General features: G+C 55.1%; 1 protein-coding gene across 1 annotated transcript in view; it reads left to right on the top strand.

Moving 5' to 3' along the window:
* LOC114695572 overlaps positions 1 to 16938 on the top strand; it is a 111490-nt gene extending 94552 nt beyond the window's left edge. The window contains exons 47-66 of the mRNA XM_037201164.1: positions 1669 to 1806; positions 2495 to 2657; positions 3718 to 3839; positions 5106 to 5219; positions 5300 to 5428; positions 5974 to 6135; positions 7482 to 7646; positions 8571 to 8736; positions 9079 to 9263; positions 9421 to 9513; positions 9651 to 9855; positions 10753 to 10937; positions 11017 to 11114; positions 13207 to 13388; positions 14036 to 14241; positions 14345 to 14519; positions 15122 to 15231; positions 15404 to 15520; positions 15745 to 15889; positions 16631 to 16938. Coding sequence (XP_037057059.1) covers positions 1669 to 1806; positions 2495 to 2657; positions 3718 to 3839; positions 5106 to 5219; positions 5300 to 5428; positions 5974 to 6135; positions 7482 to 7646; positions 8571 to 8736; positions 9079 to 9263; positions 9421 to 9513; positions 9651 to 9855; positions 10753 to 10937; positions 11017 to 11114; positions 13207 to 13388; positions 14036 to 14241; positions 14345 to 14519; positions 15122 to 15231; positions 15404 to 15520; positions 15745 to 15889; positions 16631 to 16716 — 2946 coding nt within the window. The 3' untranslated portion in view covers positions 16717 to 16938. The remainder of the gene's footprint in view (positions 1 to 1668; positions 1807 to 2494; positions 2658 to 3717; positions 3840 to 5105; positions 5220 to 5299; positions 5429 to 5973; positions 6136 to 7481; positions 7647 to 8570; positions 8737 to 9078; positions 9264 to 9420; positions 9514 to 9650; positions 9856 to 10752; positions 10938 to 11016; positions 11115 to 13206; positions 13389 to 14035; positions 14242 to 14344; positions 14520 to 15121; positions 15232 to 15403; positions 15521 to 15744; positions 15890 to 16630) is intronic.
* The last annotated feature ends 5677 nt before the right edge of the window (positions 16939 to 22615 follow it).

The following is a 22615-nucleotide window of genomic DNA, read 5'->3' as shown; positions in this document are numbered from 1 at the left end:
ATAGATAGATGATAGATGAATAGATAGGTAGATAGACAGACAGACAGACAGACAGGCATAGTATCACACACCTATAATACAAGGGTATGTGGGGGGAGACAGAGACTCCCTGGAACTCAACGGCCAGAATGTTGAGTCATTCATTCAACAAGTTCCAGGTTTAAGGTGGAGAATGACTGAGGAAAACATTTCACATCAGTCTTTAGCCTCTACACACATGCATACATATGTGCACACACACCCCCCCCCCAGTAAAGTTTTCTTTACCAAGGGTCAGGTTGCAGGCCAAACTAATCTGAAGGTCAATGCGAGATCTAGAATCTTCTTCTACTTCTTCCCTTTGTAACCTGACATTTTTAATTGTTGTTTTTATATATATATATATATATATATATATATATATATATATATATATATATATAATGTCTATGTATTGCCATGTGCATGTGGATGTGGGTGCCTGCAGAGGCCAAAAGTGGCCATCAGATCCTCTGGAGTAACAGGCTAGAAGCTACTTGACAGGGTTTGGGAACCAAACTTGGGTCCTCTGCTCTGGAAGAGCATTATGCATTCTTAGCTGCTGATCCATATCTCCAGCTCTCCAATATTTTTCTTTGAAACTTTTCAACTACAAAACTGAGATAAATTTTCATCAACCTCCTCCATGCCCACTGCCTAGAGTTTTCCTTTCATCTTTTATCACTAAATTTCTTTGAAAATCCTCATGTTTGCTAGTCTGACATATCCAGGCAGTCAGTTTTCAGAACGTCCTTGTTTGTATCTCTGGATTGTTTGTACCGGGTGAGAATTCGCTTGAATATGCTGACATGACCTCTGGGCTTACTGAAAGCAACATTTGGAAAATTTGGCTCTTATTTTATCTTATTATTTTGTGTGTTGTGGGTGTTTTGCCTGCAATGTATGATGTATATCTTGGTATCATATGAGTGTTTGGTGCCTTCAGAGGCCAGAAGAAGTCATTGGTTCTCAGGGACTGGAGTTACTGACAGATGTGACCTGCTAAGCAGGTGCTTGGGACTCAAGCCTGGGTCTCTGGAAGGACTCAATACCCAGTGCTCTTAACCTGGTAATAACAGCTAGACTTGGAGGGGAATGAGGAAAATGACCCCAAAGTATGAGCACCAATTCTTGTCCCTTTTCCCAAGCCTTGATGGCTCTTCCGTGAGAGACGGGTTACACTAGGTGACAGCTCAGAAGATGGCATATCATTTCATACAGTTTTCCTGCCAGTCCATTAAAAAAGCAAGCATCCTTATCCTTAACTATCAGATTAAAAGGCCAAGGCTCAGGAAGCCAAGGGTCTAACTGTCATTAATTCAACCCACACCTAGGAGAGCCACCCTGGAGTCTACCATTCTGAGCATTGCCCTTGTGTAACACTGCCCTCTGTGGTCACAAGCGGTACCACAACTAGATCCTGGCCGGCCAACCTTGAGCCAGTCAGTATCTGTATCACTGTTACAGGCCAGATCATGAGGAGTGCTGCTAGCCTTGGGGCCTGCCTAGACTCAAGACCCTTATTTCATCAGAGTTTGTTCATCTCAGGAAGCCATAGGTCCCTTTCTGGGGCTCTGGGAGCAGAGCCTGGAGCCAAGCGTCATCTGGCTGAGATCTGATGGTGTCTCCCTACGCTTTTCCCTTCACCAGCTCTGGTACTCCGAGGAGGAGACCAAAGGCACTTTTGCCCTAGCGGTGGAGGAGCGCTGTTTCCATGTCAACACCACCCTGCTGGCTGCTCAGGACAGCCTAGACAATGTCATCCAGCTGCAGCAGACCTTCCCCCAGGTGTGTGGCTTCCTAGAAAAGAGGAGTTGAGCTTGAGGCTTCTCTTCTGTGGGGACCAGCACCATGCAGGCTCTGAAGGGCAAACTAGCGGGAAGGGACTAGTGTGTCTCCTCTCCGCTCCTCTCCGACCATCTAATCCTAGGCTTTGCTCCAGAAGGAAGCTGGGATATAGCACAGGACAGAACTGTGGGCCCCGACTGTCATTGAATATATGATCTAGTTGAGGCAAGTGACAAAAGTCATGTAAATAAGCCATATATTTGATTAGGGGGTCAGGAAGTGTCACCAGAGGAGGTGACACTTGAGCTAATCCTATATGACAAGCCTGCCTGGGGAAGAGCGTTCTATGCTAAGGGCCTGGGGTGGGGACGAGTCTGAGAACTGGCTAGAAGCCCCGGGCTGGGACAGACAGACTAGACGGGACGGCAGAAGGAAGTGTGGTCTGCAGGTGCCAGGCCTCTCAGCCCACACAGGCTGGAGTCTGCTAGCTTCCTTCCAGGCTCTGGAAAAAATGTCTCACCCCTCCCTCGCCCTCTGTGCTGTCTGCTCGCACTTAGGACGGATTTAGCATCGTGGTTCTGACCACAAGCGGCTTCTTCTCCTTTCGGGGTGTGTGCCCTTCCCAACCCCAGGCCAGTGTGTGGCTCAGCTCAGAGAGGCCATGCACTGACATCCCATTCTCTTCCAGCTCAGCACCCTTCCCACAGAGCTGTCCCTGAGGACCGTGATCCAGAGAGCACAAGGCACCCATATCCTGTACCAGGTGGCGCTATGGGATGGCAGGGAGGTGGCCCTCAATGGGAGCCTCTCCCGGCCCCTCTCAGAGTTCTTAGGGAATATCCATCTTCAGGGTAAGTAGCTGAGGAGCCAGAGGCATGGGCATGGGGGTGCTCCCACTTGCCATGGGTGAGTGCCTGCTTGTCCTGGGTGCTGTTCCAGGCCCCAAGGAATCCTCAGGACCCAAGATGACCAAGGCTCAGCCCTCAGAGGAGAGAGGCAGAGAGCTAGGAACTCCCGTGTCAGCAAAATCACAAAGAGGGTAGGGCGGCAGCCTAGGCGTTAGAGTGCTTGCCTAGGACATTTGATCCCCAGCACCTTAAAAAACAGTGTGCGGCGGGGGACAGGCCTGCTGTCTCAACCCCCACGAAGTAGAGGCGGGAAGGCTAGGAGTTCAAGGTCGTTTTCAGCTACATAAAACCTTGTCTCAAATAAATCAAAATTAACAAAAGCAAATTGGGGCCAATGAGACAGCTCTGTGGGTGAAGCAGCCAGTCCTTAGTCCTGACAACCGGACCTGGGACCCACGTGCTGAAGGGACAGCCAGTTCTCTGATCTCACACACACATGCACTGTGGCACATGTGTGTTCATGTGCACATACAAATAAAGGTAATAAAAGACCTTAAATTGCCCTGTAAGTGGCCGGGCGGTGCAGCAGCGAGGCCCTGGTAGGCTCATATGTCTCAAGGTCAGCAGCAGGCTAAGGGGAGGGAGTTCTGTGCATCTCTGGGATCTCCACTGATCTCGGCACCCTCTGGCTGTCGCCGGAAGCCTGTTTGAAGCCACCAACAGGCATCTAGGGTGTGCTCCACGGTGGCTGCTCAGGGGTCAGGAGAGGAGGAGGCAACAGACATGACCTGTCGACCTCAAGAAACAATGGCATGTCCTGACGCCAAGGCTGGGGCGCAGAGGTGGCTCTGGGCTGGCTGCTCAGTGTCTCCCATAGGCACAGTTAGGCTGCTTTAAGAGTCATTTGACTGAACATGTGACTTTCAAGATCCATAGAGTAGGTGAGTGTGATCACCTGCCTGAATGGCTTTGTGATCAGCTGCGTCCCGAACCAGTCTCCTGCCGTGACCTTGACTCACAGCCATGACCTCACTGCCACCCTCTCCACCCGTCTCCCCCACAGTGGAGTTCTCCCACCAGCTGTCCCTGTCCCTGCCACGACACTGCAGACTCCACCTGTCCTCAGAGTACTCTAGAGGCAGCCACCATGGTGACCTGGCTGTGGCCTGGGACAATAAAGACCAGGTAGGCAGTGGGGCTGGCAGGAGCCCCTGGGGGACCCGCCTTGCTCAGGGAGCCTATGGCAGTCAGCCAGCTGTTCCAGGTGCCCAAAAGTGGGGGCAGGGCACCTGGGTTTCAGTCCCTCGTGACAAGCACAGCTGATGTGGCACTGTGCCACAAATCCATCCTCCCTCCAAACCCGCTTGATTCTGTTCTCTCCCCATTTTCAGAACCTGACACTGAAGCGCAGGGTCTCTGGGGTCACAGGGCCAGCGTGGCCCCAGCCACTCTCCCAGCATGCACCTGCTGCACCTGCTCTCGCTCTCCCTGAGCCACTGGCTCCTTCCCTGTAAATGGGATGGCAAGGGCTTGGATGGGACAGCAAGAGAGGCTCGGCTGGTGCTGCTCCCCTGCTCCCAGTGGCTAGGGAAGGGGAACCGGCTCCCACAAACCCTGCCCACCATCGCCACCTCTCAGGTGGGGCAGAGGTCAGCAGCCTTCAGAAGGCAGGCAGGCCGCAGGTCTCAGGCCTGGGCCCATAGATGGGGAGGGAGGAGGCCCTGCCCAGCAGAGAGCACTCTCCAGAGTCACAGATGCCCGGCTGGGGGCCTCAGGGGGCCTCCACTCAATTGCTCTTTCAGCGATGCGGTGCCCCGCCCTGGGCCCGGGCTCTGCACCTGCAGACTCTGGGTTTTAATGAAGGAAATGGTTCTCAGGAAGCTCTGAGCTCATTTGTATGTTAATTTGCATACTTAGCCACCTCAGGGAGGGCTGAGAGCAGGGCAGCTGGACTCCCTAGCCTGCTGTGCATCCTTGAACTAGAGTGGCTTCTCTGGGCCTCTTCTTATCACCAGTGAGCAGAAATACATTAGGCCAGCAGAATGCAAGCAGGCAAATGGGATTTTAAAACTCAGAAATTGTGATAAGCATCCTGGAGCAAGCATACAGGGAGCTGAATTTGAAAGGCCAAGGTGAGATCTTCATGGGAGAAGAGGCTACCAGCCAAGGACACCAGGAATGTGAGCTATTGGATAGTAAGCACAAAGGCTGAGGCCAGAGCTTCCCATGGAAGAGGCTGGATGACCAGGCAGGACACACAGGACCCAGAAGGGGCTGTCTATCATCAAGGAAGGGGCCTTTCTCAGTAGGGGGCTCTGGACTCCTACAAGGAGGGCAGAAGTCCCTGGAACCCCCATGTCCTCTCCAGGGAAGATGAAGGCAGCCACAATCTAGCCAGCATCTCGCCCTCAGAGGCAGTAATGGCCTCACCTCTGTTCCTCCCTCATGCAGGTTCAGCAATCATGGGACAGAGGCTCCCCTGTGACTCTGGAGGTCACCTGGGCTGACAGGTCCTCTCCGCACAGTGTGGCCTGGGCTAGCTGCCTAGCTGCCTCCCTAGGTCAGGTACGAGCTCTTGCCTCGAATCCTCCTCGTTCTGGGCCTCCCAGCAGGCCTCTGGCTCATCTTTCCGTTGTTCTTGTCAGCTCCAGGGAACCTGGGGCCTGGGCCCGCTGCAGGCCTGCGCGGCCCTGACTCAGACCCCAGGCATGTTCAGTGAGCAGCTTGATCTCTCCTGGGGCCGACGCCGGCTGCAGCAGAACGTGACTTATGAGGTGAGGCCCAGCGAGCCAGACTCAGTGCAGGTCATCTACAGAGGGCCCTGCCAGCCATGGGAAGTACTGAGCTTAAGGCAGTGTGGTTCTGGGTTCAAGTGCTGGCCATGCCAGGGGAGCTAGGCCACTGATTTCTCTGGTTGAGTCTTCCTTCATCTGAAATGGGTGCAATAGTCATGTCCTGCCAGGAAGTACATCAAACACTCTGATTAGTGCTGGGCAGAGTGGAGGAGCTGGTAGTGTTAAAGGGTCTGCTAGACATGGGGCGGGAGACGCAGGATGGCTTACCTTCCCAACTACCCAGGGCTTCCAGTGGGGCTAAGTGAGCTCTCAGAGTGAGAGTCAAAAGTCAGACTATTGAAACGAGGACAGCTGGCTCTGAGAGTGTACCCCTCGGCCCTTCTGTACCCCCCCAAGGCTTCTGAGACCCTGGGGTTCTGAGGCTGGGGTCACTGGCACCTGGCCTCTGTGGGTTAGTCACCCCTGTGGATGCTGTGGGCTTTCTCTCTTATGTGATAACCCCATGTCGTGACCCACCATTCCAGAAGCACCAGCCACCCCAGTGGGACAAGATCCATGCAGAGGCCACACTAGAGCACATCCTCCCGGCCTCCTGTGCCCAGCACAGCTTCCAGGGGACGGTGGAGACGGACTACACCCACGAGTTACGCCACACCCTCCGCCTGGGGCTTTGCAACCTGCCCAGGGTGAGTGTGCTGAGGCTGGGCTACAGGGGACCCAGGGGCCCCGAGGAGGGGGAGCACCTGGGACAGGCGGAGTAGGACCAACCCAGGTAGAGCTCTCCCGGTGGCTCTCTACACCGCAGCTGCCTGGCATCTGTCTTCTCTGTCTGTAGCGTGTGTGAGGGAGGGGAGGGGTACACAGGGGAGACTGATATTCAGGAGGACGTGTAAACGAGAGCCGTCACCACCGCCATTGCTGAGGCACACACTGGGACCTGGGCCTGCCCTACCTGGCCTTGTTGTCCGAGCCATTCACCATTCTCGGGTCCTCTATCTATCTGTCTCTTACTCTTTCCTGTCCTCCACTCACCCATCCACACACATACCTACCTGCCTTCCCACCCTGCCCTCCTGTAGATCTGTCCATCCACTCACCCAGCCTCCTGTAGATCTGTCCATCCACTCACCCACCCTCCAATCTATCTACCCGCCCCCCATCTACCCACCTCCTCACCCCTACCTCCCAGGGGCCACAGACTCTTCTGCAAAGGGCAGTCAGAGTATTTAAGGTTTAAGTATTTGACCATCAAGTCTCATAAGTGCATCTTCCTGCTCACTCCGCTGTGTCATGAAAGCAGTTTCTGCTGAGTGAGGTAAGGCAGAGTGGAGGAAACAGGACAGACCAAAGCCATATGTTCAGGGCCTGGAGGACGGTGGGAAGGATGGGAACAGGGCTTACAAGTGGCCTTAGGGCACCTGCTGGCCCTGCAGAGGTCACACACAGGCATGCGTGCAGAGATAACACACAGGCACCTGTGCAGGCATGCTTCGCTCACACACCTGTGCAGGCATGCTTCGCTCACACACAGGCACCTGTGCGGGCATGCCTCGCTCACACACAGCACCTGTGCAGGCATACTTCGCTCACACACCTGTGCGGGCATGCTTCGCTCACACACGGCACCTGTGCAGGCATGCTTCCCTCACACACCTGTGCAGGCATGCTTCCCTCACACACCTGTGCAGGCATGCTTCCCTCACACACCTGTGCGGACATGCTTCGCTCACACACGGCACCTGTGCAGGCATGCTTCCCTCACACACGGCACCTGTGCGGGCATGCTTCGCTCATACACGGCACCTGTGCAGGCATGCTTCCCTCACACACGGCACCTGTGCGGGCATGCTTCGCTCACACACCTGTGGGGGCATGCTTTGCTCACACACGGCACCTGTGCAGGCATGCGTCAGTGTTTAGGGGGCTTTGCTGCTGAAGGTCGTGGGTGGGGCAGTAGAGCCGGCCACCCCACAGCCTGGGCCAGGGGCCAGCGTGTCTCCTGACCTCTGGAACCTCTGCTGTCTTCCTTCAGGCCCTCTCCTTCTCCGGGGAGCACAGTCTGGACCAGGGTGCACTCCTGCTGCGTTCTCAGTACCAGCTGGGTCTTGCTCCAGACCCTGACCAGGGCCTGCACTTTAGCCTCACCCTCTACAACCACAGCCGACCTAATGCACCGGACTTCTCTGGGCAGCTGGAGGTAGAAGTCTAAGCCCTCCCAGTTCTCCATGCCGTCAGCCCCACTGCCTGGGCTGTCCCGCCATCTAGTGGCCATTGATGGAACTTCAGGCCAACATCCTGCTGGTCCAGGACTTCCTTTCTAGGAAGTGTTTACTGAACCCCAGGGTCTGTTCAGGCCCCACAGAGGGCCTCCTCCACTACCCCACAGCCTTTCCCTTCCTATAGCCAAGAAGGATTCTATCCTTCTCAAATGGACAAGGACAGTGTATGAGTCAGGGTTCTCTAGAGGAACAGAACCACTGATCCATGTCAGTTTACAGCTAGAAGCTGAGGCTCAGAGACGGTGATACCCTTATTTGAGGTTGCACAGCTTTCAGTTGCAGGCTCTAGCAGCTAGGCTAGAACAGCTGTGGCTCCAGCTCTCCAAGGTTCTCTCCCGGTCTCTGTCATTTTCAATGGCCCCTTTCCCTGGGACCTTGGAGCATCTGACATTGTCCCAGTTCATTTGACAAACGTTAGTCCTGCACCTCCTCCCTCAAGGACGGTGCCTACAGGGATTTGGGTAAACACAATGAGCAGGCTTCCTTGTGCCCCTTGGACACTGAGACTGCCAAAGGAGAAGTGCTTGGGATCCCCGACCAATCGCATCTGTCCAGAGTGTGCAAGGACGTGGGTTCTGAGTCTCCTTGACTGGGTTGGTGGGGAGACACCTACAAGGTGGGCCTTGCTATATATGCGCTACTGTATGTGGTGGGATTCTGAGCCGTGCAGCAGGTGTGTAGCAGGGAACCCAGTGCTCCTGGAAGAATTGTGGGCATCTTCCTATCCCCTCTCTACTGATCCACTCCTACCCTTTCCCTGAGCCTGGGACGGGCAGAGAGGCCAGAGACCTGAGCAGTCCCAGCAGTCAGACCCACTCAGGTCTCTATTGTCTGGTTCGTAGCTCCAAGGCCCCGGAGCTCAGCAGCTCCTCCTCCTGGGCCGCATCTCGACCTCGGCTTCCCACAGCTTGGTCCAGCTGGAGGGCAGTGTGGATAAGGATGAGAAACTAAGGCTGTTGGTATCCCGGGCCCTGAGCTGTCTTCAGGCTTCTGTCACCCATGTAGAAGGTAAGTGGAAGGTCCCCAGGTCTGCTAAGTCAGGCGCCACCTTTGTCCGAGAGAGGACAGGGAATCCCTATTAAAGTTTAGAAGCATAAGAAAACCTCAAGTTTGGGGTGAGCTTCCTGTCCACATCTGACTGACTTGTGCCGAGTTAAGTGAGGCTGTGGGGAGGTGGGGTGGGGTGGTTGTGGGGTGGATCTGGCTGGTCTACCCAGAGGTGGGTGTGAAGTGGAGGCTTTCAGTATACCAGGAGAAGGGCTCACTTAGGTGATCTTGAGGTTTTGTGCAGGGCACTGGGGAGACAGGTAGGGAAGGCATGGATGTAACCTCAGTCCCTTCCTGGCTCAGGGAGCAGAGAAGAAAGTGTGACGCTACAGGCATGCGCCCACAGGAGAGCCGTGAAGGTGGAGGTCCTGCTCCACAACAGTGGGCAGCATGCCCAGCCACTGGGCCGCCTGACCCTGCAGGCGGCCAATCAGAGCCTCGTCCTAGTCGCACATGGCTGTGAGGGGGCCCTGCTGAGTCACGTGGAGGTAAGAGGGCCTGGGGTGGAGGGCTGCTGGCCAAGTGCCCAGAGTCCCTGAGTGTAACAGTGCCTGGAAAATCGAGTGGACGGCTGAGGGCAGTTACACCCTCTCTGGTCCCTAGAGGACCTTTTCTCCAGTCCTCACCTGTCCCTCCGCCCCACAGGCCACGATGACAGCAATTGGCTCCCGGATGCGAGCCCAGCTGGAAGAGAAGATCCAACGCTTGGATGCCTATGGGAGAGGGTTCCAGAACCTGGTGGGTAGTCCCTTTTAAGGAAGTATGTAGGGGGCCCTCTGGCCTGGCCTGGCCCCAGCTCTCCAGCCGAGGCATGACAGGCTGGCGAATGCTGTCTGCAGTTTTCCCATTGATCTTGCCTTGGTTTCCCTGCCCAGGTACAGCCGGTGGGCACCCTGGCCAGAGCAGCAGATTGCCTGGTGCAATTGACCCAGGTAGGGCTGGGTGCAGTTCAGGCAGGTGCCCAGGTGGTGGCCACCTTGTGGAGCCGAGGCCAGGCCAGGCTCAAGCTGACCGGTCACCTGCCTCTCTACCTGGAACAGCTGCAGGCAGAGATGGAGCAGTTGCAGAATGAGCTGGAACGTGAGTACAGGAGAGCATACAACCCTGCCCCCCAGCCCTAGCCCCAAGGACCCCAGGTCTTCAGACTTGTCCTCATGCCACTACCTCCGTCAGAAAAGCAGTCTAATTTCTTTAGACCTCCACACCTTATTTCTCAGGCTCCTGCAACCTCGGCGCCCTTTTGGCATGCTTTCTCCATCCTTGAAGGCTCCAAAGTAATGCCCGCTTAGGTCTGCTGCCCAGGCTTCATCCATCCTCTGCCTGGCTTCTCGCATGCACACAGCCTTGCTGTGAGGCTTCCAAGCAAGCTGAGAACCTGGCCTCCCCACAATTAAGGACCATCCTGGTCCTTTCGGCCTGAGACCCCTGTCCAGGACTAAAGCAAGCAGTGGAGACGTGTCTCTGCCCCTACCTCAGAATGGCTATGCCAGAGTCCCCAAGCCAGTGACTGGCCAGGAGCACACAGGTATCCTCATGGCTTTGATCACGGCAACATGGTGCAGAGCAGAGTTGGTGATGGGGAAAGGTGCTGGAGTGAAGTCCGGAAACACTACATGCAGCATCCAGAGCTCCACCATGGTGTACCGGATGCCACTAACTCCCCCTGGGTCAAACTGTAATGCCTGTAGGAAGCATTTTCCAGGGGAAGCCCGGTGTGGATCCACAGGGCTTCTACCAGAGTTGCCACACAGCTTTCTGGGAGGCAGGTTAGAACAATGGGGGAGCAGGCCCTTCCCACCAGTTCCAGGCAACCAGGTCAGCAGTCTTGTGCACTCTGCACCCCACCCTCACTCCAGGGCACAGGCCCCATGTCCTCTAGGCCTGGGGTGAGGCATGGCTAGCTTTCCTGGCTTGCACTGTAGAGGTTCTCATCTGCAGCCAGGAGCTCTGGGGCCTCAAGGTGATGACCTGTTGCAGAGCCCCTGGCCACGCTGAAGGAGGCCTACTTGGAGGTGACGCTGCGGCCCCTGGATGAGGTGTGGCAAGAGCGGGCTGAGGAAGCCAGGCAGTGGCTGCAGGCCGGGCTGCTCAGGCTGCCAGAAAGTTGGAGGCTAAGGCCCATCCAGGTGGCCCTGGGAGCCATGATGGGTGCCCTGGAGCTGGTGAGGATGTGTGTGGTAGGGTGGGGTGGAGCTGGGCTCACTGAGGGTGGTTCTGACAGCTGTGCCTGCCCCTCCCTAGGCCACCCACCGTGCACTGTCCTGGGCTGAGGCTGAGGTCTCCTGGGCCTTGAGGAGGCTCTGCAAACCCTTATGGGACATATACAGTTACTCAGCCAGGTAAGTGGGGATGAGACTTGTGGGTCCTGTGGTCCTGCCACATGACGGGACACATCAAATGCCGGAACCTGGTCCCCCTCACTCTTAGGATGACACTGCCATAGAGGCAGTCCTCATTTGACAGGGGAAACTGAGGCTCAAGCTCTGTTCACATTCTAGTTGGTTTTGCAAAAGCCTTAGCTATGGGAAAGCCATTCTTGGCAGCAGCCTGGATATGGTCTTCGGGGCAGGGTCCCAGTCCCTGACCTATGTGTTAGGGGGCACGCACTACCGAAAGCAGTGGTCAGTGGATTGAAGAGGAGGGGCATGCGTAATGGTGCAGTTTGGCTGAGAAAGGTATCCCGTTTCTCATGTGCATAGTATACACTTCCGTGGGCCTATGTATGTGTGCACATGTGTGTGAAGGCTTCAAGTTGACAGAGAATAGCCTTCATTGTTTTCCATCTTCCTCGTGGAGGCAGGCTCTTTCAATCAAACCCGGAGCTCACTGATATGACTAGCCTTGCTAGCCAGGTTGCTTGGGGATCGCCTGTCTCCGCCTTCTGCGAATGGAATTACAAGTGCTATCATGCTCAGCCCGCATTCATGTGGGGTTCTGACCTCCAGTCTTGACGTTTTTGTGGCAAGTGCCTTAACCACTGAGCCATTGCCCAAGTCCAGAAGGTGAGCTTTGAGCAGGGAATTCTGGGTAAGGCACACTAATCATGTAGAGGCAGGGGCGAGGGTTGTAGCACCGTGGCGCCTGTCTGAAGAACAGTAAGGAAGCCAGCAAGACTCGAGCAGACTCCAGGTGGCCCAGGGCCTTGGCTCCTGCTTGGAGATGGGCACACACACCACACAAGGGTTTTGGCCCAAGGAAAAGCAGGTCGTGTTGAGGATAGATTATGGAGATGGACAGAGTGTAGGAGATGGACATTTTGAACAATGTGGCTGGGTATATGATTGCTAGAACAACGGCAATATGGAAGGGCTGAGAGGCAGCCAGAATCCAGCTGTGTTTTTAAGGTCAGCCTGGAGAACTGAGACTCAACTGGATGTAGGCGGTAAAAAGAGGAAGAGGTGATTCCAAAGTATGTGGCCTGAACAGCTAGAAGGACGGAGGTCCCTTTCTAGACAAGTGACAAGGCTGCAAGGCCTTCCGCACATGTGTGACCCACGCTGCGGAACCAGACCGTGGTGGCTTGAACCAAAGGAATTATCCTCGTACGGTTCCGAGGGCTGAGGCAGTGTGCTGGCATCTTAGGGGCTGCTGGGTGAGATGGGGTTCGTGATGAAGAAGGGGTCTGTCTCATGGGTGGTCTCACAGGCCTCACAGGTGGGGGCCTCCAAGGATGCCTGCAGTTCCCTCCTACCCCAGCAGGTGGCAAAATGGTGCCTCCTGGGTGTGGAAAGCTTGGGCCTACTTGGTAGGACTCCTATTCTGCCTCAATTTTCCCACCTGAACTTCGGGCATACCTCCTAGGAAAATGATGGAGAGCCAGCTGCGACCCTGGTGGGGTTTGTGTAGGAAGGATGCTTCAGCGCACAGGACGGACTGGGGTCTCTGACAGTGGAGTTCCTGTAGCTCTGTGGTGGCCGTGCCCAGTGCCCATCCCCCTTCCTACTGTAGCCTGGCATCAGCTGCCTCCTTGCTCCTTCAAACCCCAGGTCTGCTGGGCTTCTGATTCACAGCCTGAGAAAGTTCTAGAGTCTTTACCTTACCTGTAGAAGTCTCAGAGGCTACTTTCCCCTCCCCCAGCTTCCCCTTGGCTGGGATCCTGATCTGGCCCACTCAGCATCATCTTACTGTGCCTGTATACTTAGGACACAGCACCCTGATGGAGGTCCCCCTTCCTTGGGTCCACACCCATCCCATCACCCCACTGCCCCCTGGAGCAGGGCACAAAATCAGACAGCTGTGTCCTTACTGCAGGACCTTGGTGCATATTTTGAAGACGCTTCCCCAGACAGAGGCAGGCCCTCTCTAAGGGGACAGCCTGCTAATGTGAAACCTTTCCTTCCTGTGACATCACCATCCTTCAGGAAAAGGAGGTGAGGCTCAGTGAGACATCCCAACTTCATAGGGGACCCAGCTCCTCTGTGTCCCTTCTAGGAACCGCTCCGTGATGGTAAGGCTACCACTCCTGCCGGGGGACCAGCCCCTGGCTGCGGCCCAGGTGGTCAGTGACCTGGTGGGGGAGAAACTGCTGTGGCCAGTCCGCAAGCTGTATGAGGCTAACGTGCTGGCTGAGTTCTATGGGTTCCGGCGGCGTCTGCTGGGGAGCTCCTTCAAGTGTAAGTCCTGCCTGGCCTGTCCACCTCCTGTTCTCCCTGGGAACCCCTCTGCCTGTGGAGCAAAGTCCTTTAGGGCTTGGTGACAAGCCCCCACAGGAAAGCCTGCCAAAGCCCTGGCGTCACAGGCTAGCCCCACAAGTTCCTGGGCTTGGTGAGGTCATCTGGGGCTACAGACTCTGGATTTTGTCCAAACTCTAACAGGGCGTGTGCAGCAGCTGAGGGCTCCTTCTGAGGCCAGCTTTCTCCCAGAGGGCTTTGATGGAGGAATAGGGCTGGGCCCCAGTTATAGTTGAAGGCCACTAATTGAGTGCAGGCTTGCTGGGGAGGCGGTGTCTGTAGCCCGAGGCCTCACTGTGCCCCTGGGAGGCCCTGGGAAACCTGCATCTGGCTCACACTGCTGTATAACTTCTTTAGCCTCAGTTTCCTCCTGGGGGGAATAGGATGCCGTGGCTGGCTCGTGTGGGCTATGACACACCATCCGAGCCCGAGCCTTCTACAGAGGAGCACAGCACCAGGCTGGTGTGGAGCGGTTTCCTGTGTGAGAGCGCTCCTGAACTCAGGGTCCTGGGAGAGTCCCCAGACTTGGAGCACACTAGTTCCAGGGCAGCAGGTTTGCTCCGTGTTGAGCTGGACTGGCCTCTTCTCAGATTACGCTGTGGTGGCCGGTGCCAGGTACCTGGTGACTTTCGATGGACAGGTGTGGGGCCTGGGTCCCTGCTGTGGCAGCTTCCTGCTATCCAAGGACTTCACTCACCAAACGTTCTCCCTGATGCTGAGCCGCACAAGCTCGGGGTTCGCGGTCCTTCACGTGGAGCTGAACCACACAGCCCTCGTGCTGTATCCGAGCCTAAAGGTGCGTGCACGGACGTGGGTGGGGCTCCGCGGAGCCTCTGTCTGCATGTCGTCTAACGGTTTGGTGCTGGGAACGATTCCTGGCTTCCCCGTGTGGTCCACAGGCTTACAAGCTGTATGACGCTGCCGGGCCTTGGGACGGCTGCTGGGATTTAGACCCGCCTCCTGCTACGCTGAACACTGGGCCCAAGGTTGAGCTGAGCAGCGAGGATGGTGTGTCTGTCTCCTGTGACATGCCAGCAGGCCTCTGCAGCCTGACACTGGGCCTGTGGCACCACGGTGGGTCAGGGCTGGGTGCTGCCCACAAGGGCCTTTTCTAGCTACTCCATAGCCAGAGTCCAGGGCTGAGGGTGACGTGCCCCTTGCTCAGTAACATTGTTGTTAGTGTCCCTGGTGGGAAAGAAGAGCATAGCCCAATGGGCAAGAGCTGGAAATAATCCCAAAGGTTGCCTTTGCTGACAGGCCACTTCCCTGGGGTGGCAGTGACTGCTGGCCTCCTTTCTAGTGTGACACAGCTGTCTACTTCTCAGTCCTGGTGGTTCCTGTTCTATTACAGATGACCCAGCAAAGGCTGAGTGACTCACTCCTGCTCCCAGGGCCAGCATCTGGCCCAGGGCTTCTGACTCAGCTTGGCTCTCTTCCCTGGGGACAGTCCATATAGAATGAAGTCGGCTCTCATGAGGTCCCTATCATGCAGCTAGACCCCCAAGAGGTGCCCATAAAGCTTGCTACCTGGCCCTGTGGGCTGGGACAGTGGGGGAAGCGCCACAAGGCACAGAGACCCTCTTTAGACCCTCTTTTCCCTCCCCACTTCCGAGAGCTCCTGGTGCCCTGGGGAGGGGAGAGGGAGGCTTTCTCAGCGGGCCCCTCCTGCCCTACAGGTGTATCGGCTGGCCTTCTGGGTACCAACAACAATGAGGCAGATGACGAGCTAATGCTGCCAGATGGCACGGATGCTGCCAGCCTGGAGGAGCTCACCCAGGCCTGGCAGGTGAGCTTCGGGAAAACCCTTCCTGCCACGCCTACCTTGGGCTCGGTGGAGGACAGCTGCACAGGTCTGGGATGAAGCAGGAACACCCACACTCCACTCAAGGATACAGGCATCTCAGGCAGTGTGCCCAGGAGAAAGTGGTGTTCACGGAATCTTGTGTGTTCCCATCCAGGTGGGTGAGGACTGTGATGCTGTAGAGAGGATGCAGCAGCCATGCTCAGGACACAGCACCATCTGCCAGGCCTTCTTCCAGGAGCCCCGCTCCAGTCTGGGGAACTGCTTCCAGGTGGTGAGTGTGAGGCAGCGCCTGGCCAGAGCCTACTCAGCAGACAAACCACAGGGTGAAAGAAGCCTGATCTAGCCTGTGCAGTGGGCAGGCCCGGTGATGGGCAGGCCCGGTGATGGGCAGGCCCGGTGATGGACAGGCCCGGTGATGGGCAGGCCCGGTGATGGGCAGGCCCTGGGCAGGCTCGGTGATGGGCAGGCCCGGTGATGGACAGGCATTTGTTTCAGGTGGACCCTGCCCCATTCCTCAGACTGTGTGTCCAGGACACCTGTGACCCCATGGAGCTGCAAGCTGCCTGCCACCTAGCGGCTGCCTATATCTACCTGTGTGCCCAGGACTCTGTGCCCTTGGCCCTTCCTCTGCAGTGTGGTGGTAAGTTCTCATCTGGGTCCCATCCCAAATGGAAAGCCAGTGCCATTCTCTGAGCTCCTACGGGGATGGCAATGCTCAGTTCTGCAGGAGCACAGTCCTAACAAAGCTGTGTGCAGAGCAGTTCTCAGGAGGAACGCACTGGTCTGCTTGGCAGGGAAGGAGGCATGCCAGTGTGAGAGCGGCCTGGGCTACATAGCAAGACTCCATCTTAAGTCAGAGATGGAGAGATGGCTCAGTGGATAAGATCATTGGCTGCTCTTGCAGAGGACCTAGGTTCAATTCCCAGCACCCACATAATGGTTCACAGCTGGCTATAAGTCCGGTCCCAGGGAAGTGATGCCCTGACCTTCACAGGCACCGGGTACACACATGGTATACAGACAGACACGAAGGCAAACACTCATACATGCCAAATAAATATTAATACAGTTTCTTAGAAAGAAAAAGCCGACAAAAGCAGTTGGGAGACACAGCTTGGCTGCCAAAGTACTTGCCCTGTAAGCATGAGCTGGATCCCCAGAACCAGGAGGGAAAGCTGGCTGTGATGATGTGCTTGTCACACTAGGTGCTGGGGGGCAGAGACGGGGATCCGCGTGTTCACTGGCCAGCCAGCCTAGGCCTGCCTAGGTCTAACTAGGCTAGCTCTGGGCCATTGAGAGATCCTGTCTGGGAAAAAAGTGAATATTATCTGAGAGCTAACGGGTAACACCTGAGATTAACCTCTGACCCCGCCCCCCCCAGGAGCACACACAGGAAACCAGAGATGCAGAGGCCCAGAGACTATTGCCACCACGCCAAGTGTCTCAGGTGCCCTAAGGACCCTCTGAGCCTTGTCCACTCAGAACCTGTGCTAGCACTCTGAGGTGACACACCTGTGCCTGTGACCCTGACACAGAGTGGCAGCTGACAGCACATTTGTTTCTTGATCCAACCTAGAAGTCATAGCTGCGGTGAACGACAGGGGATATGCCTGAGACCTGAACTCCTGAACTCCTGGGAGTCTGTTTTGTTTTATTTCTCGAGACAGGGTTTCTCTGTGTAACCATGACTGTCCTGGAACTCACTCTGTAGACCAGGCTAGCCTTGAACTCAGAGATTCACCTGCTTCTGCCCCCTGAGTGCTGGGATTAAAGGTGTGTGCCAACACTGCCTGGAAGCCTGGGATTCTTAAAGGCATGAAAGAAGACATTCAAAGATGAATAGCATGTCAAAAGAAATTTCTAGAAGTAATGTAAGAGTCAGGTATGTGAAGCTCAGGTTAAAATGTAAACCAAAAGAGAAAGTCAGTGCGATGGAAAATGTAACCTGGGATGTGCGCAACAGAGTGAGAAACTGAGAGCGAGCTTGGGCCAGATAGAGCATATGACGTCCTAAATACTCTTACTAGGTTTATAGCAAGAACTGTCAGCGCACAGCTGCAGAACAAAGGGGACAGAGGACTCGGTGTGGTTGTAGCAAGACCCTGTCCCCATCAAAAGATGGGCAGTGCCCGAGGAGCTGTCTGGCAGCTGTCCTCTGGCCTCCGCGCATGCACTATACCCAAGTGGTGTTCTTGCTTGTGGTCGCCCTCGCCACCTTGTGCAGACTTCAGGGTGGCTGCCCAGCTTCCCCCAGGAGAGCTGTTTTGCATCGTGGTTCCACTCACCTGGACTGCTCTGGGGACCGTTTTCCATCTCATCTGACTCTGCTCTGAACGCTGGTGCAGTTTTGGTATCTGCCTGGAGGCAGAGGTGAGGACCGCTGCAGAATGGTAGGTGGCGAGGGCAGCAGACCAGAGCACTGCCAGCTTCCCACAGCTGAGAACACGGAGAATTAGAGGAAGGTCTGCAGGGCCCAAACTGAGCAAGGAAAGTCCTTCCTTATGCTTAGGACATGTGCAAAGACTCTGCAAACACACACACAGTATTCACAAAAGGACGGTGTGTGCTCAAAGGTGTGAACACAACAGCCCCAGAAACCCACCTTCGAGAACAAAGCCTCTAAATGTCTTACAAGGACTCTTCAATGCTGTCCTTGTATACACAATAGCTGGGCATCACTGTTAAACATCTATATACAACCAGGAAAACGAAAAAACTAATGTCTAGAACTAAAAACCACAATATCTGGATGGAAAGATTCCATAGGAGAGTTGAGCAGCTGACCTGGGAACATCCGCAGGAAAACCTGAGGCACAAGGGTCAAAGACACGTGACTAGAGGAGGTTCATGGGCAAAGCACTCACCACACCAGCAAGAGGACCGATCCCCAGAACCAACCTAAACCAAGCCGAAGGCAGGCGTGGTAGCACAGGCCTGTGGTCTCAGCAGTGGGGAAGTAGACAGGCGGGCCCCTGGGGCTCCCTGGCTGGCCAGGCAGCCTCAGCTAATCAGTGAGCTCGGTGATAGACCCTTCATTAAAGAAGAAAGAAAGAAGAGAGGGGAGGGAGGGAGGGAGGGAGGGAGGGAGGAAGGAAGGAAGAAAGGGGAGAAGAGGTATGTGGCACCTGAGGAGGATACCTGAGGTTGACCTCAGACCTCCACACTCAACATATGCACACACAAAGGACTTTAAGCCAACAACTAAATTTTATACCTTCAGTTATCAGAAAAAGAAGATCCAATCTATAGCTGGGAGAAGGAAATCCAGACCTGAGCAGAAGTAAGATGGGATATGAAGTGGAAAGGAGTAAACTCCACACCAGACCAACTTCGTTATACTGACTAACAAGAGAAGACTAAATAACCGGATCTGAAATGATACAAAAATCTAAACAGACAGAACCACTAAGGAACTTGAACCAGTAATTTAAAAATAAAAACAGAGCCTGTGAGAGGGCTCACTAGTGAAAGACCAGAAGCCCAGGTCACCCTTGGCTACACAGTTTAAGGAGAGCCTGGGCTAACGAGACCCTGTCTCACTCACTCAATCAAGAAAGGAATCCATATTTATTGGTGGAAGCTAAGTACAGAGGTTGTGTGGAGTCCTCCTGGGTCTGTGCCCATGAGCCCATGGGGACCACACTTGAGCAGCTTGACATCCTTGAGTTAGGGCTGGCTCCTCCTCAAAGCAGAGAGAAGTCGTTCAGGTGTTCCAGAACCATTCAGATGTCCGCAGCTCGTTCACAGCCTGGATCCCTCAGGGTTCAGTTCCAGCATGACTTAAGTTCTCTCCCCCTGCACCGGCTCAGTGTACTCTCCCCTGCACAGACTCAGGTGTACTCTCCCCTGCACCGGCTCAGTGTACTCTCCCCTGCACAGACTCAGGTGTACTCTCCCCTACACCGGCTCAGTGTACTCTCCCCTGCACCGGCTCAGGTGTTCTCTCCCCTGCACCGGTTCAGGTGTACTCTCCCCCTGCACAGACTCAGGTGTACTCTCCCCTGCACCGGCTCAGGTGTACTCTCCCCTGCACCGGCTCAGTGTACTCTCCCCTGCACCGGCTCAGTGTACTCTCCCCCTGCACCGGCTCAGGTGTACTCTCCCCTGCACCGGCTCAGGTGTTCTCTCCCCCTGCACTGGCTCAGGTGTTCTCTCCCCTGCACAGACTCAGGTGTACTCTCCCCTGCACAGACTCAGGTGTACTCTCCCCTGCACCGGCTCAGGTGTACTCTCCCCTGCACAGACTCAGGTGTACTCTCCCCCTGCACCGGCTCAGTGTACTCTCCCCCTGCACCGGCTCAGGCCCATTCCCTGCTCCCAGAGCCTCAGGTGCTGACCCTCAGCCCTTCCTTTGGTGGGGTACTATATCATCGTCCTCCCCATTGCCAAGGAGCCCTTGGCAGACCCTTGCTTAGTTCTGGAGCCTCTGTGGACGGCTGAGTGCTTGCGGCCCACACACTGTCCTACAGTGGGAACCACAGCCCATGCCTGCTTTGCTTACAAAGAGGGAAGTGGTGATGGGCAGGAGACTTTCAATCAGGGCCAGGGGCTGCCAGAGAGACCCCGGCCCACTCCCAGGAAATGGTGGGGACTTCCTTCTCTGCTTCACAACACAGCCTCTCTTCTCTTTTCTTATAGTTTGAGAGTTTTTCCAAGTCAACGCAGGCTGCCAAAGACGTCAAACTCTTGGCCTTCGAGCCCAGTCCTAGTTCCTGGGCGAGGTCCTTGGCCGGGAGAGGACCACCAGTGCAGACGGCCAGGCACCCAAGAGAGAAACAGCCTCACCCCCAGTGTCTCCAGGCCTGTGGGACTCCCAGCTGGCCCGGGGCATCCATTCCGCAACTTCACTGGATGGCGGCCAGGCCGAGGCACACACCTCCGGCACCCACATCGAGAAAGATACTGCCTCACTCACCCAGAAGCTGTTTCTTCAACCTGAGCCTTGGGGTGGCAGTGACGGGGAGGATGCAAGGCTGCCTGCCACAGGGGTTCTCAGAAGGTCTGAACTTCCTGGAGGGGAGCCATGGCCTCCAGACTCCAGGGAGCTTCCTTCTCTAGGGTGCACACACAGGATGCTTCCAGCCTGGGGAGAAGGCTCCTTTTCAAGGGACATGTGACATGAATATGTAGGGCCTGGGCCACTGGACAGCAGGGTTTCTTGTTGTTTGTTTCTCTTGAGAAATAGACTTTTTTTTCTTAAGTTTTCAACTGCAAAATAAAGCTAGAGGAGTTCAGGATTGTGTCTAAGGGATTGATTTCTGGGCTGACTGACCCTTGTGCTTTGGTGGCTATGAGCCTGCCTACCAGGAGGGGGCACCTTTGAGCCCTTTCTACACGAGTGTCTTTGGTTCATCCCCAGGGCTTGGTGCAGGAATAAGGCAGAGAGTGACAGCCACCTGACGGCCTCCTCCAGCCTCCCTCCACACATGCACGGATGCATACAAGTGCATACAGCATGTACAACAGAAATGTGCTCTCAGAGGCGGGGCGATGGCCCTCAGAGGCGGGGCGATGGCCCTCAGAGGCGGGGCGATGTGCCCTCAGAGGCGGGGCGATGGCCCGTTGGTAAAGTAACTGCCAGGGAAGCATGAGGCCCTGAGCGCTGTGGGAGCATGTGCTGATAATCTCAGTGGTGAGGACATGGAGACAAGAGGGTCCCTAGGGCTTGCTGGCCAGCTAGTCCTGACCAGTTGATGAGCTCCAGGTTCACTGAAGAGAGACTTTGTCTCAAAAATACGGTGGAGAGTGACTGAGGAGGACACTTGGGCAACCTCTGGCCTTTGGGTCCACTTACATTGACCAGTGTGCGCAAACACACTCATGCGCCGTACATACCAGCGGGGAACGAGTCCCCTCATCAAGCACGTTCGATACCAAGGCTGTGCAAACTGTAGTTGCATGAGTCCATGTTCAGAGTTTAACGCAGTCGGGAGGGGTGATTCATCAAAAAGACCAACAGAGCCAGCTCTCCACAGTTCCAGCTACAGGGGCGTCAGGGACCTACCAGCAGGCTTGAAGGTCATTAAGGGTGGGCCTCTGCCTCACAATCAGCACCTTGTAAACCCAGGACTGGAAGCAGCAGGACTCTGATTCCTGGTCACAAGAATAGGATGTGAACACCTCTGTCCCTGAGTAGAGAAGATGTTCTAAACTGCCTCAAAGACCCTAGGATGATGCTCCAGCTGGAGGCTTCTTGGCAAAGGAAGGAGATACACTGTTGTCCCTCCCTTCAGAGTAAATCGAAGCTGAGCACAGTAGTGCTGGCCTCAGTCCCAGGACTGCGAGGAGCTCAAGGTCTGCGTGGTCTACACAGAAAGTCCACCTCGCCCCACCCCCAGGACTAGAGAGAGCTCAGCAGTTAGAGTGCTTATCGCCTGCCGGAGAACCTGAGCTTGGCCCCCAGCACCTATGATGGGTGACTCACAACCACCTGTAACTCCAGCTCCAAGGGATCCAATGCCTTCTTCTGGGTTCCTTGAGCACTCACACATATATACACAAAAATAAGCTGACTTTTATAAAGTCAACCCACACGAGCCTGTCAGGCAGGAAAATGCCCCCAGAAAGCTGTGTGTTCTAGACTTTGGAGATAGCGCAGGGTTGGGGAGACTGCCCAGGAAGCAGGGGCGCTTGCAGCAGAGCGTGAGCACCCGGGTTCGATCCCTAGGACCCAGGTGGTGGAAGGAGAGAACTGCCCGTGGATAGCCATACATGCACATGAATAAAGAAATGTTTTAAAAGAACGCTTACACTTTTAGAAGATTATTTTTATTCTTAAATTTGTATTTGAGACAGGGTCTCACTATATAACCTGGCTGGCCTGGAACTCACTGTAGGCCAGCAGCACTTGAACTCACAGAGATCCACCTGCCTCTGCTTCGCAACTAGGATAAAAGGCACGTGCCACCATACCAAGCCTATTTTTTTTTAATTTTTAATTATGTACATGTGCATGTATATATGAATACAGGCCCAGGGATGTCAGAAGAAGGCATCAGATCCCCTGGAGCTAGTTACAAGCAGCCAAGAGCACCCAGTGTGTGTGCTGGGAACCAAACCCAAATCCTCTGCAAAAGCAGCAAATGCCTTTAACAACTGTGCCATTTCTCTAGCCCCACAGCAGCAGTTCTCAACCTGTGGGTCACGACCCTTCAGGGCCTAAGACCATTGGAAAACACAGACATTTGCATTAGGATTCAACTGTATGAAGGGCCGCAGCACTGGGAAGGTTGAGAACCACTGCCCTAGACGGTCTTAGAATCGCTCCTTCCTCTGACCTAGCAGCCACTCTGGGATGGGATCCAAAACAAGAGAAAGGAGTTAGAAATGATTCCAATAAAAAAAAAATAGCAAAACAAATTTCCTC

This window comes from Peromyscus leucopus, chromosome 8b (assembly GCF_004664715.2).
Source record: "Peromyscus leucopus breed LL Stock chromosome 8b, UCI_PerLeu_2.1, whole genome shotgun sequence".
NCBI lineage: Eukaryota > Metazoa > Chordata > Mammalia > Rodentia > Cricetidae > Peromyscus > Peromyscus leucopus.
The sequence above is the reverse complement of the archived record's forward strand: the minus strand, read 5'-3'. Positions and strand labels throughout refer to the sequence as shown.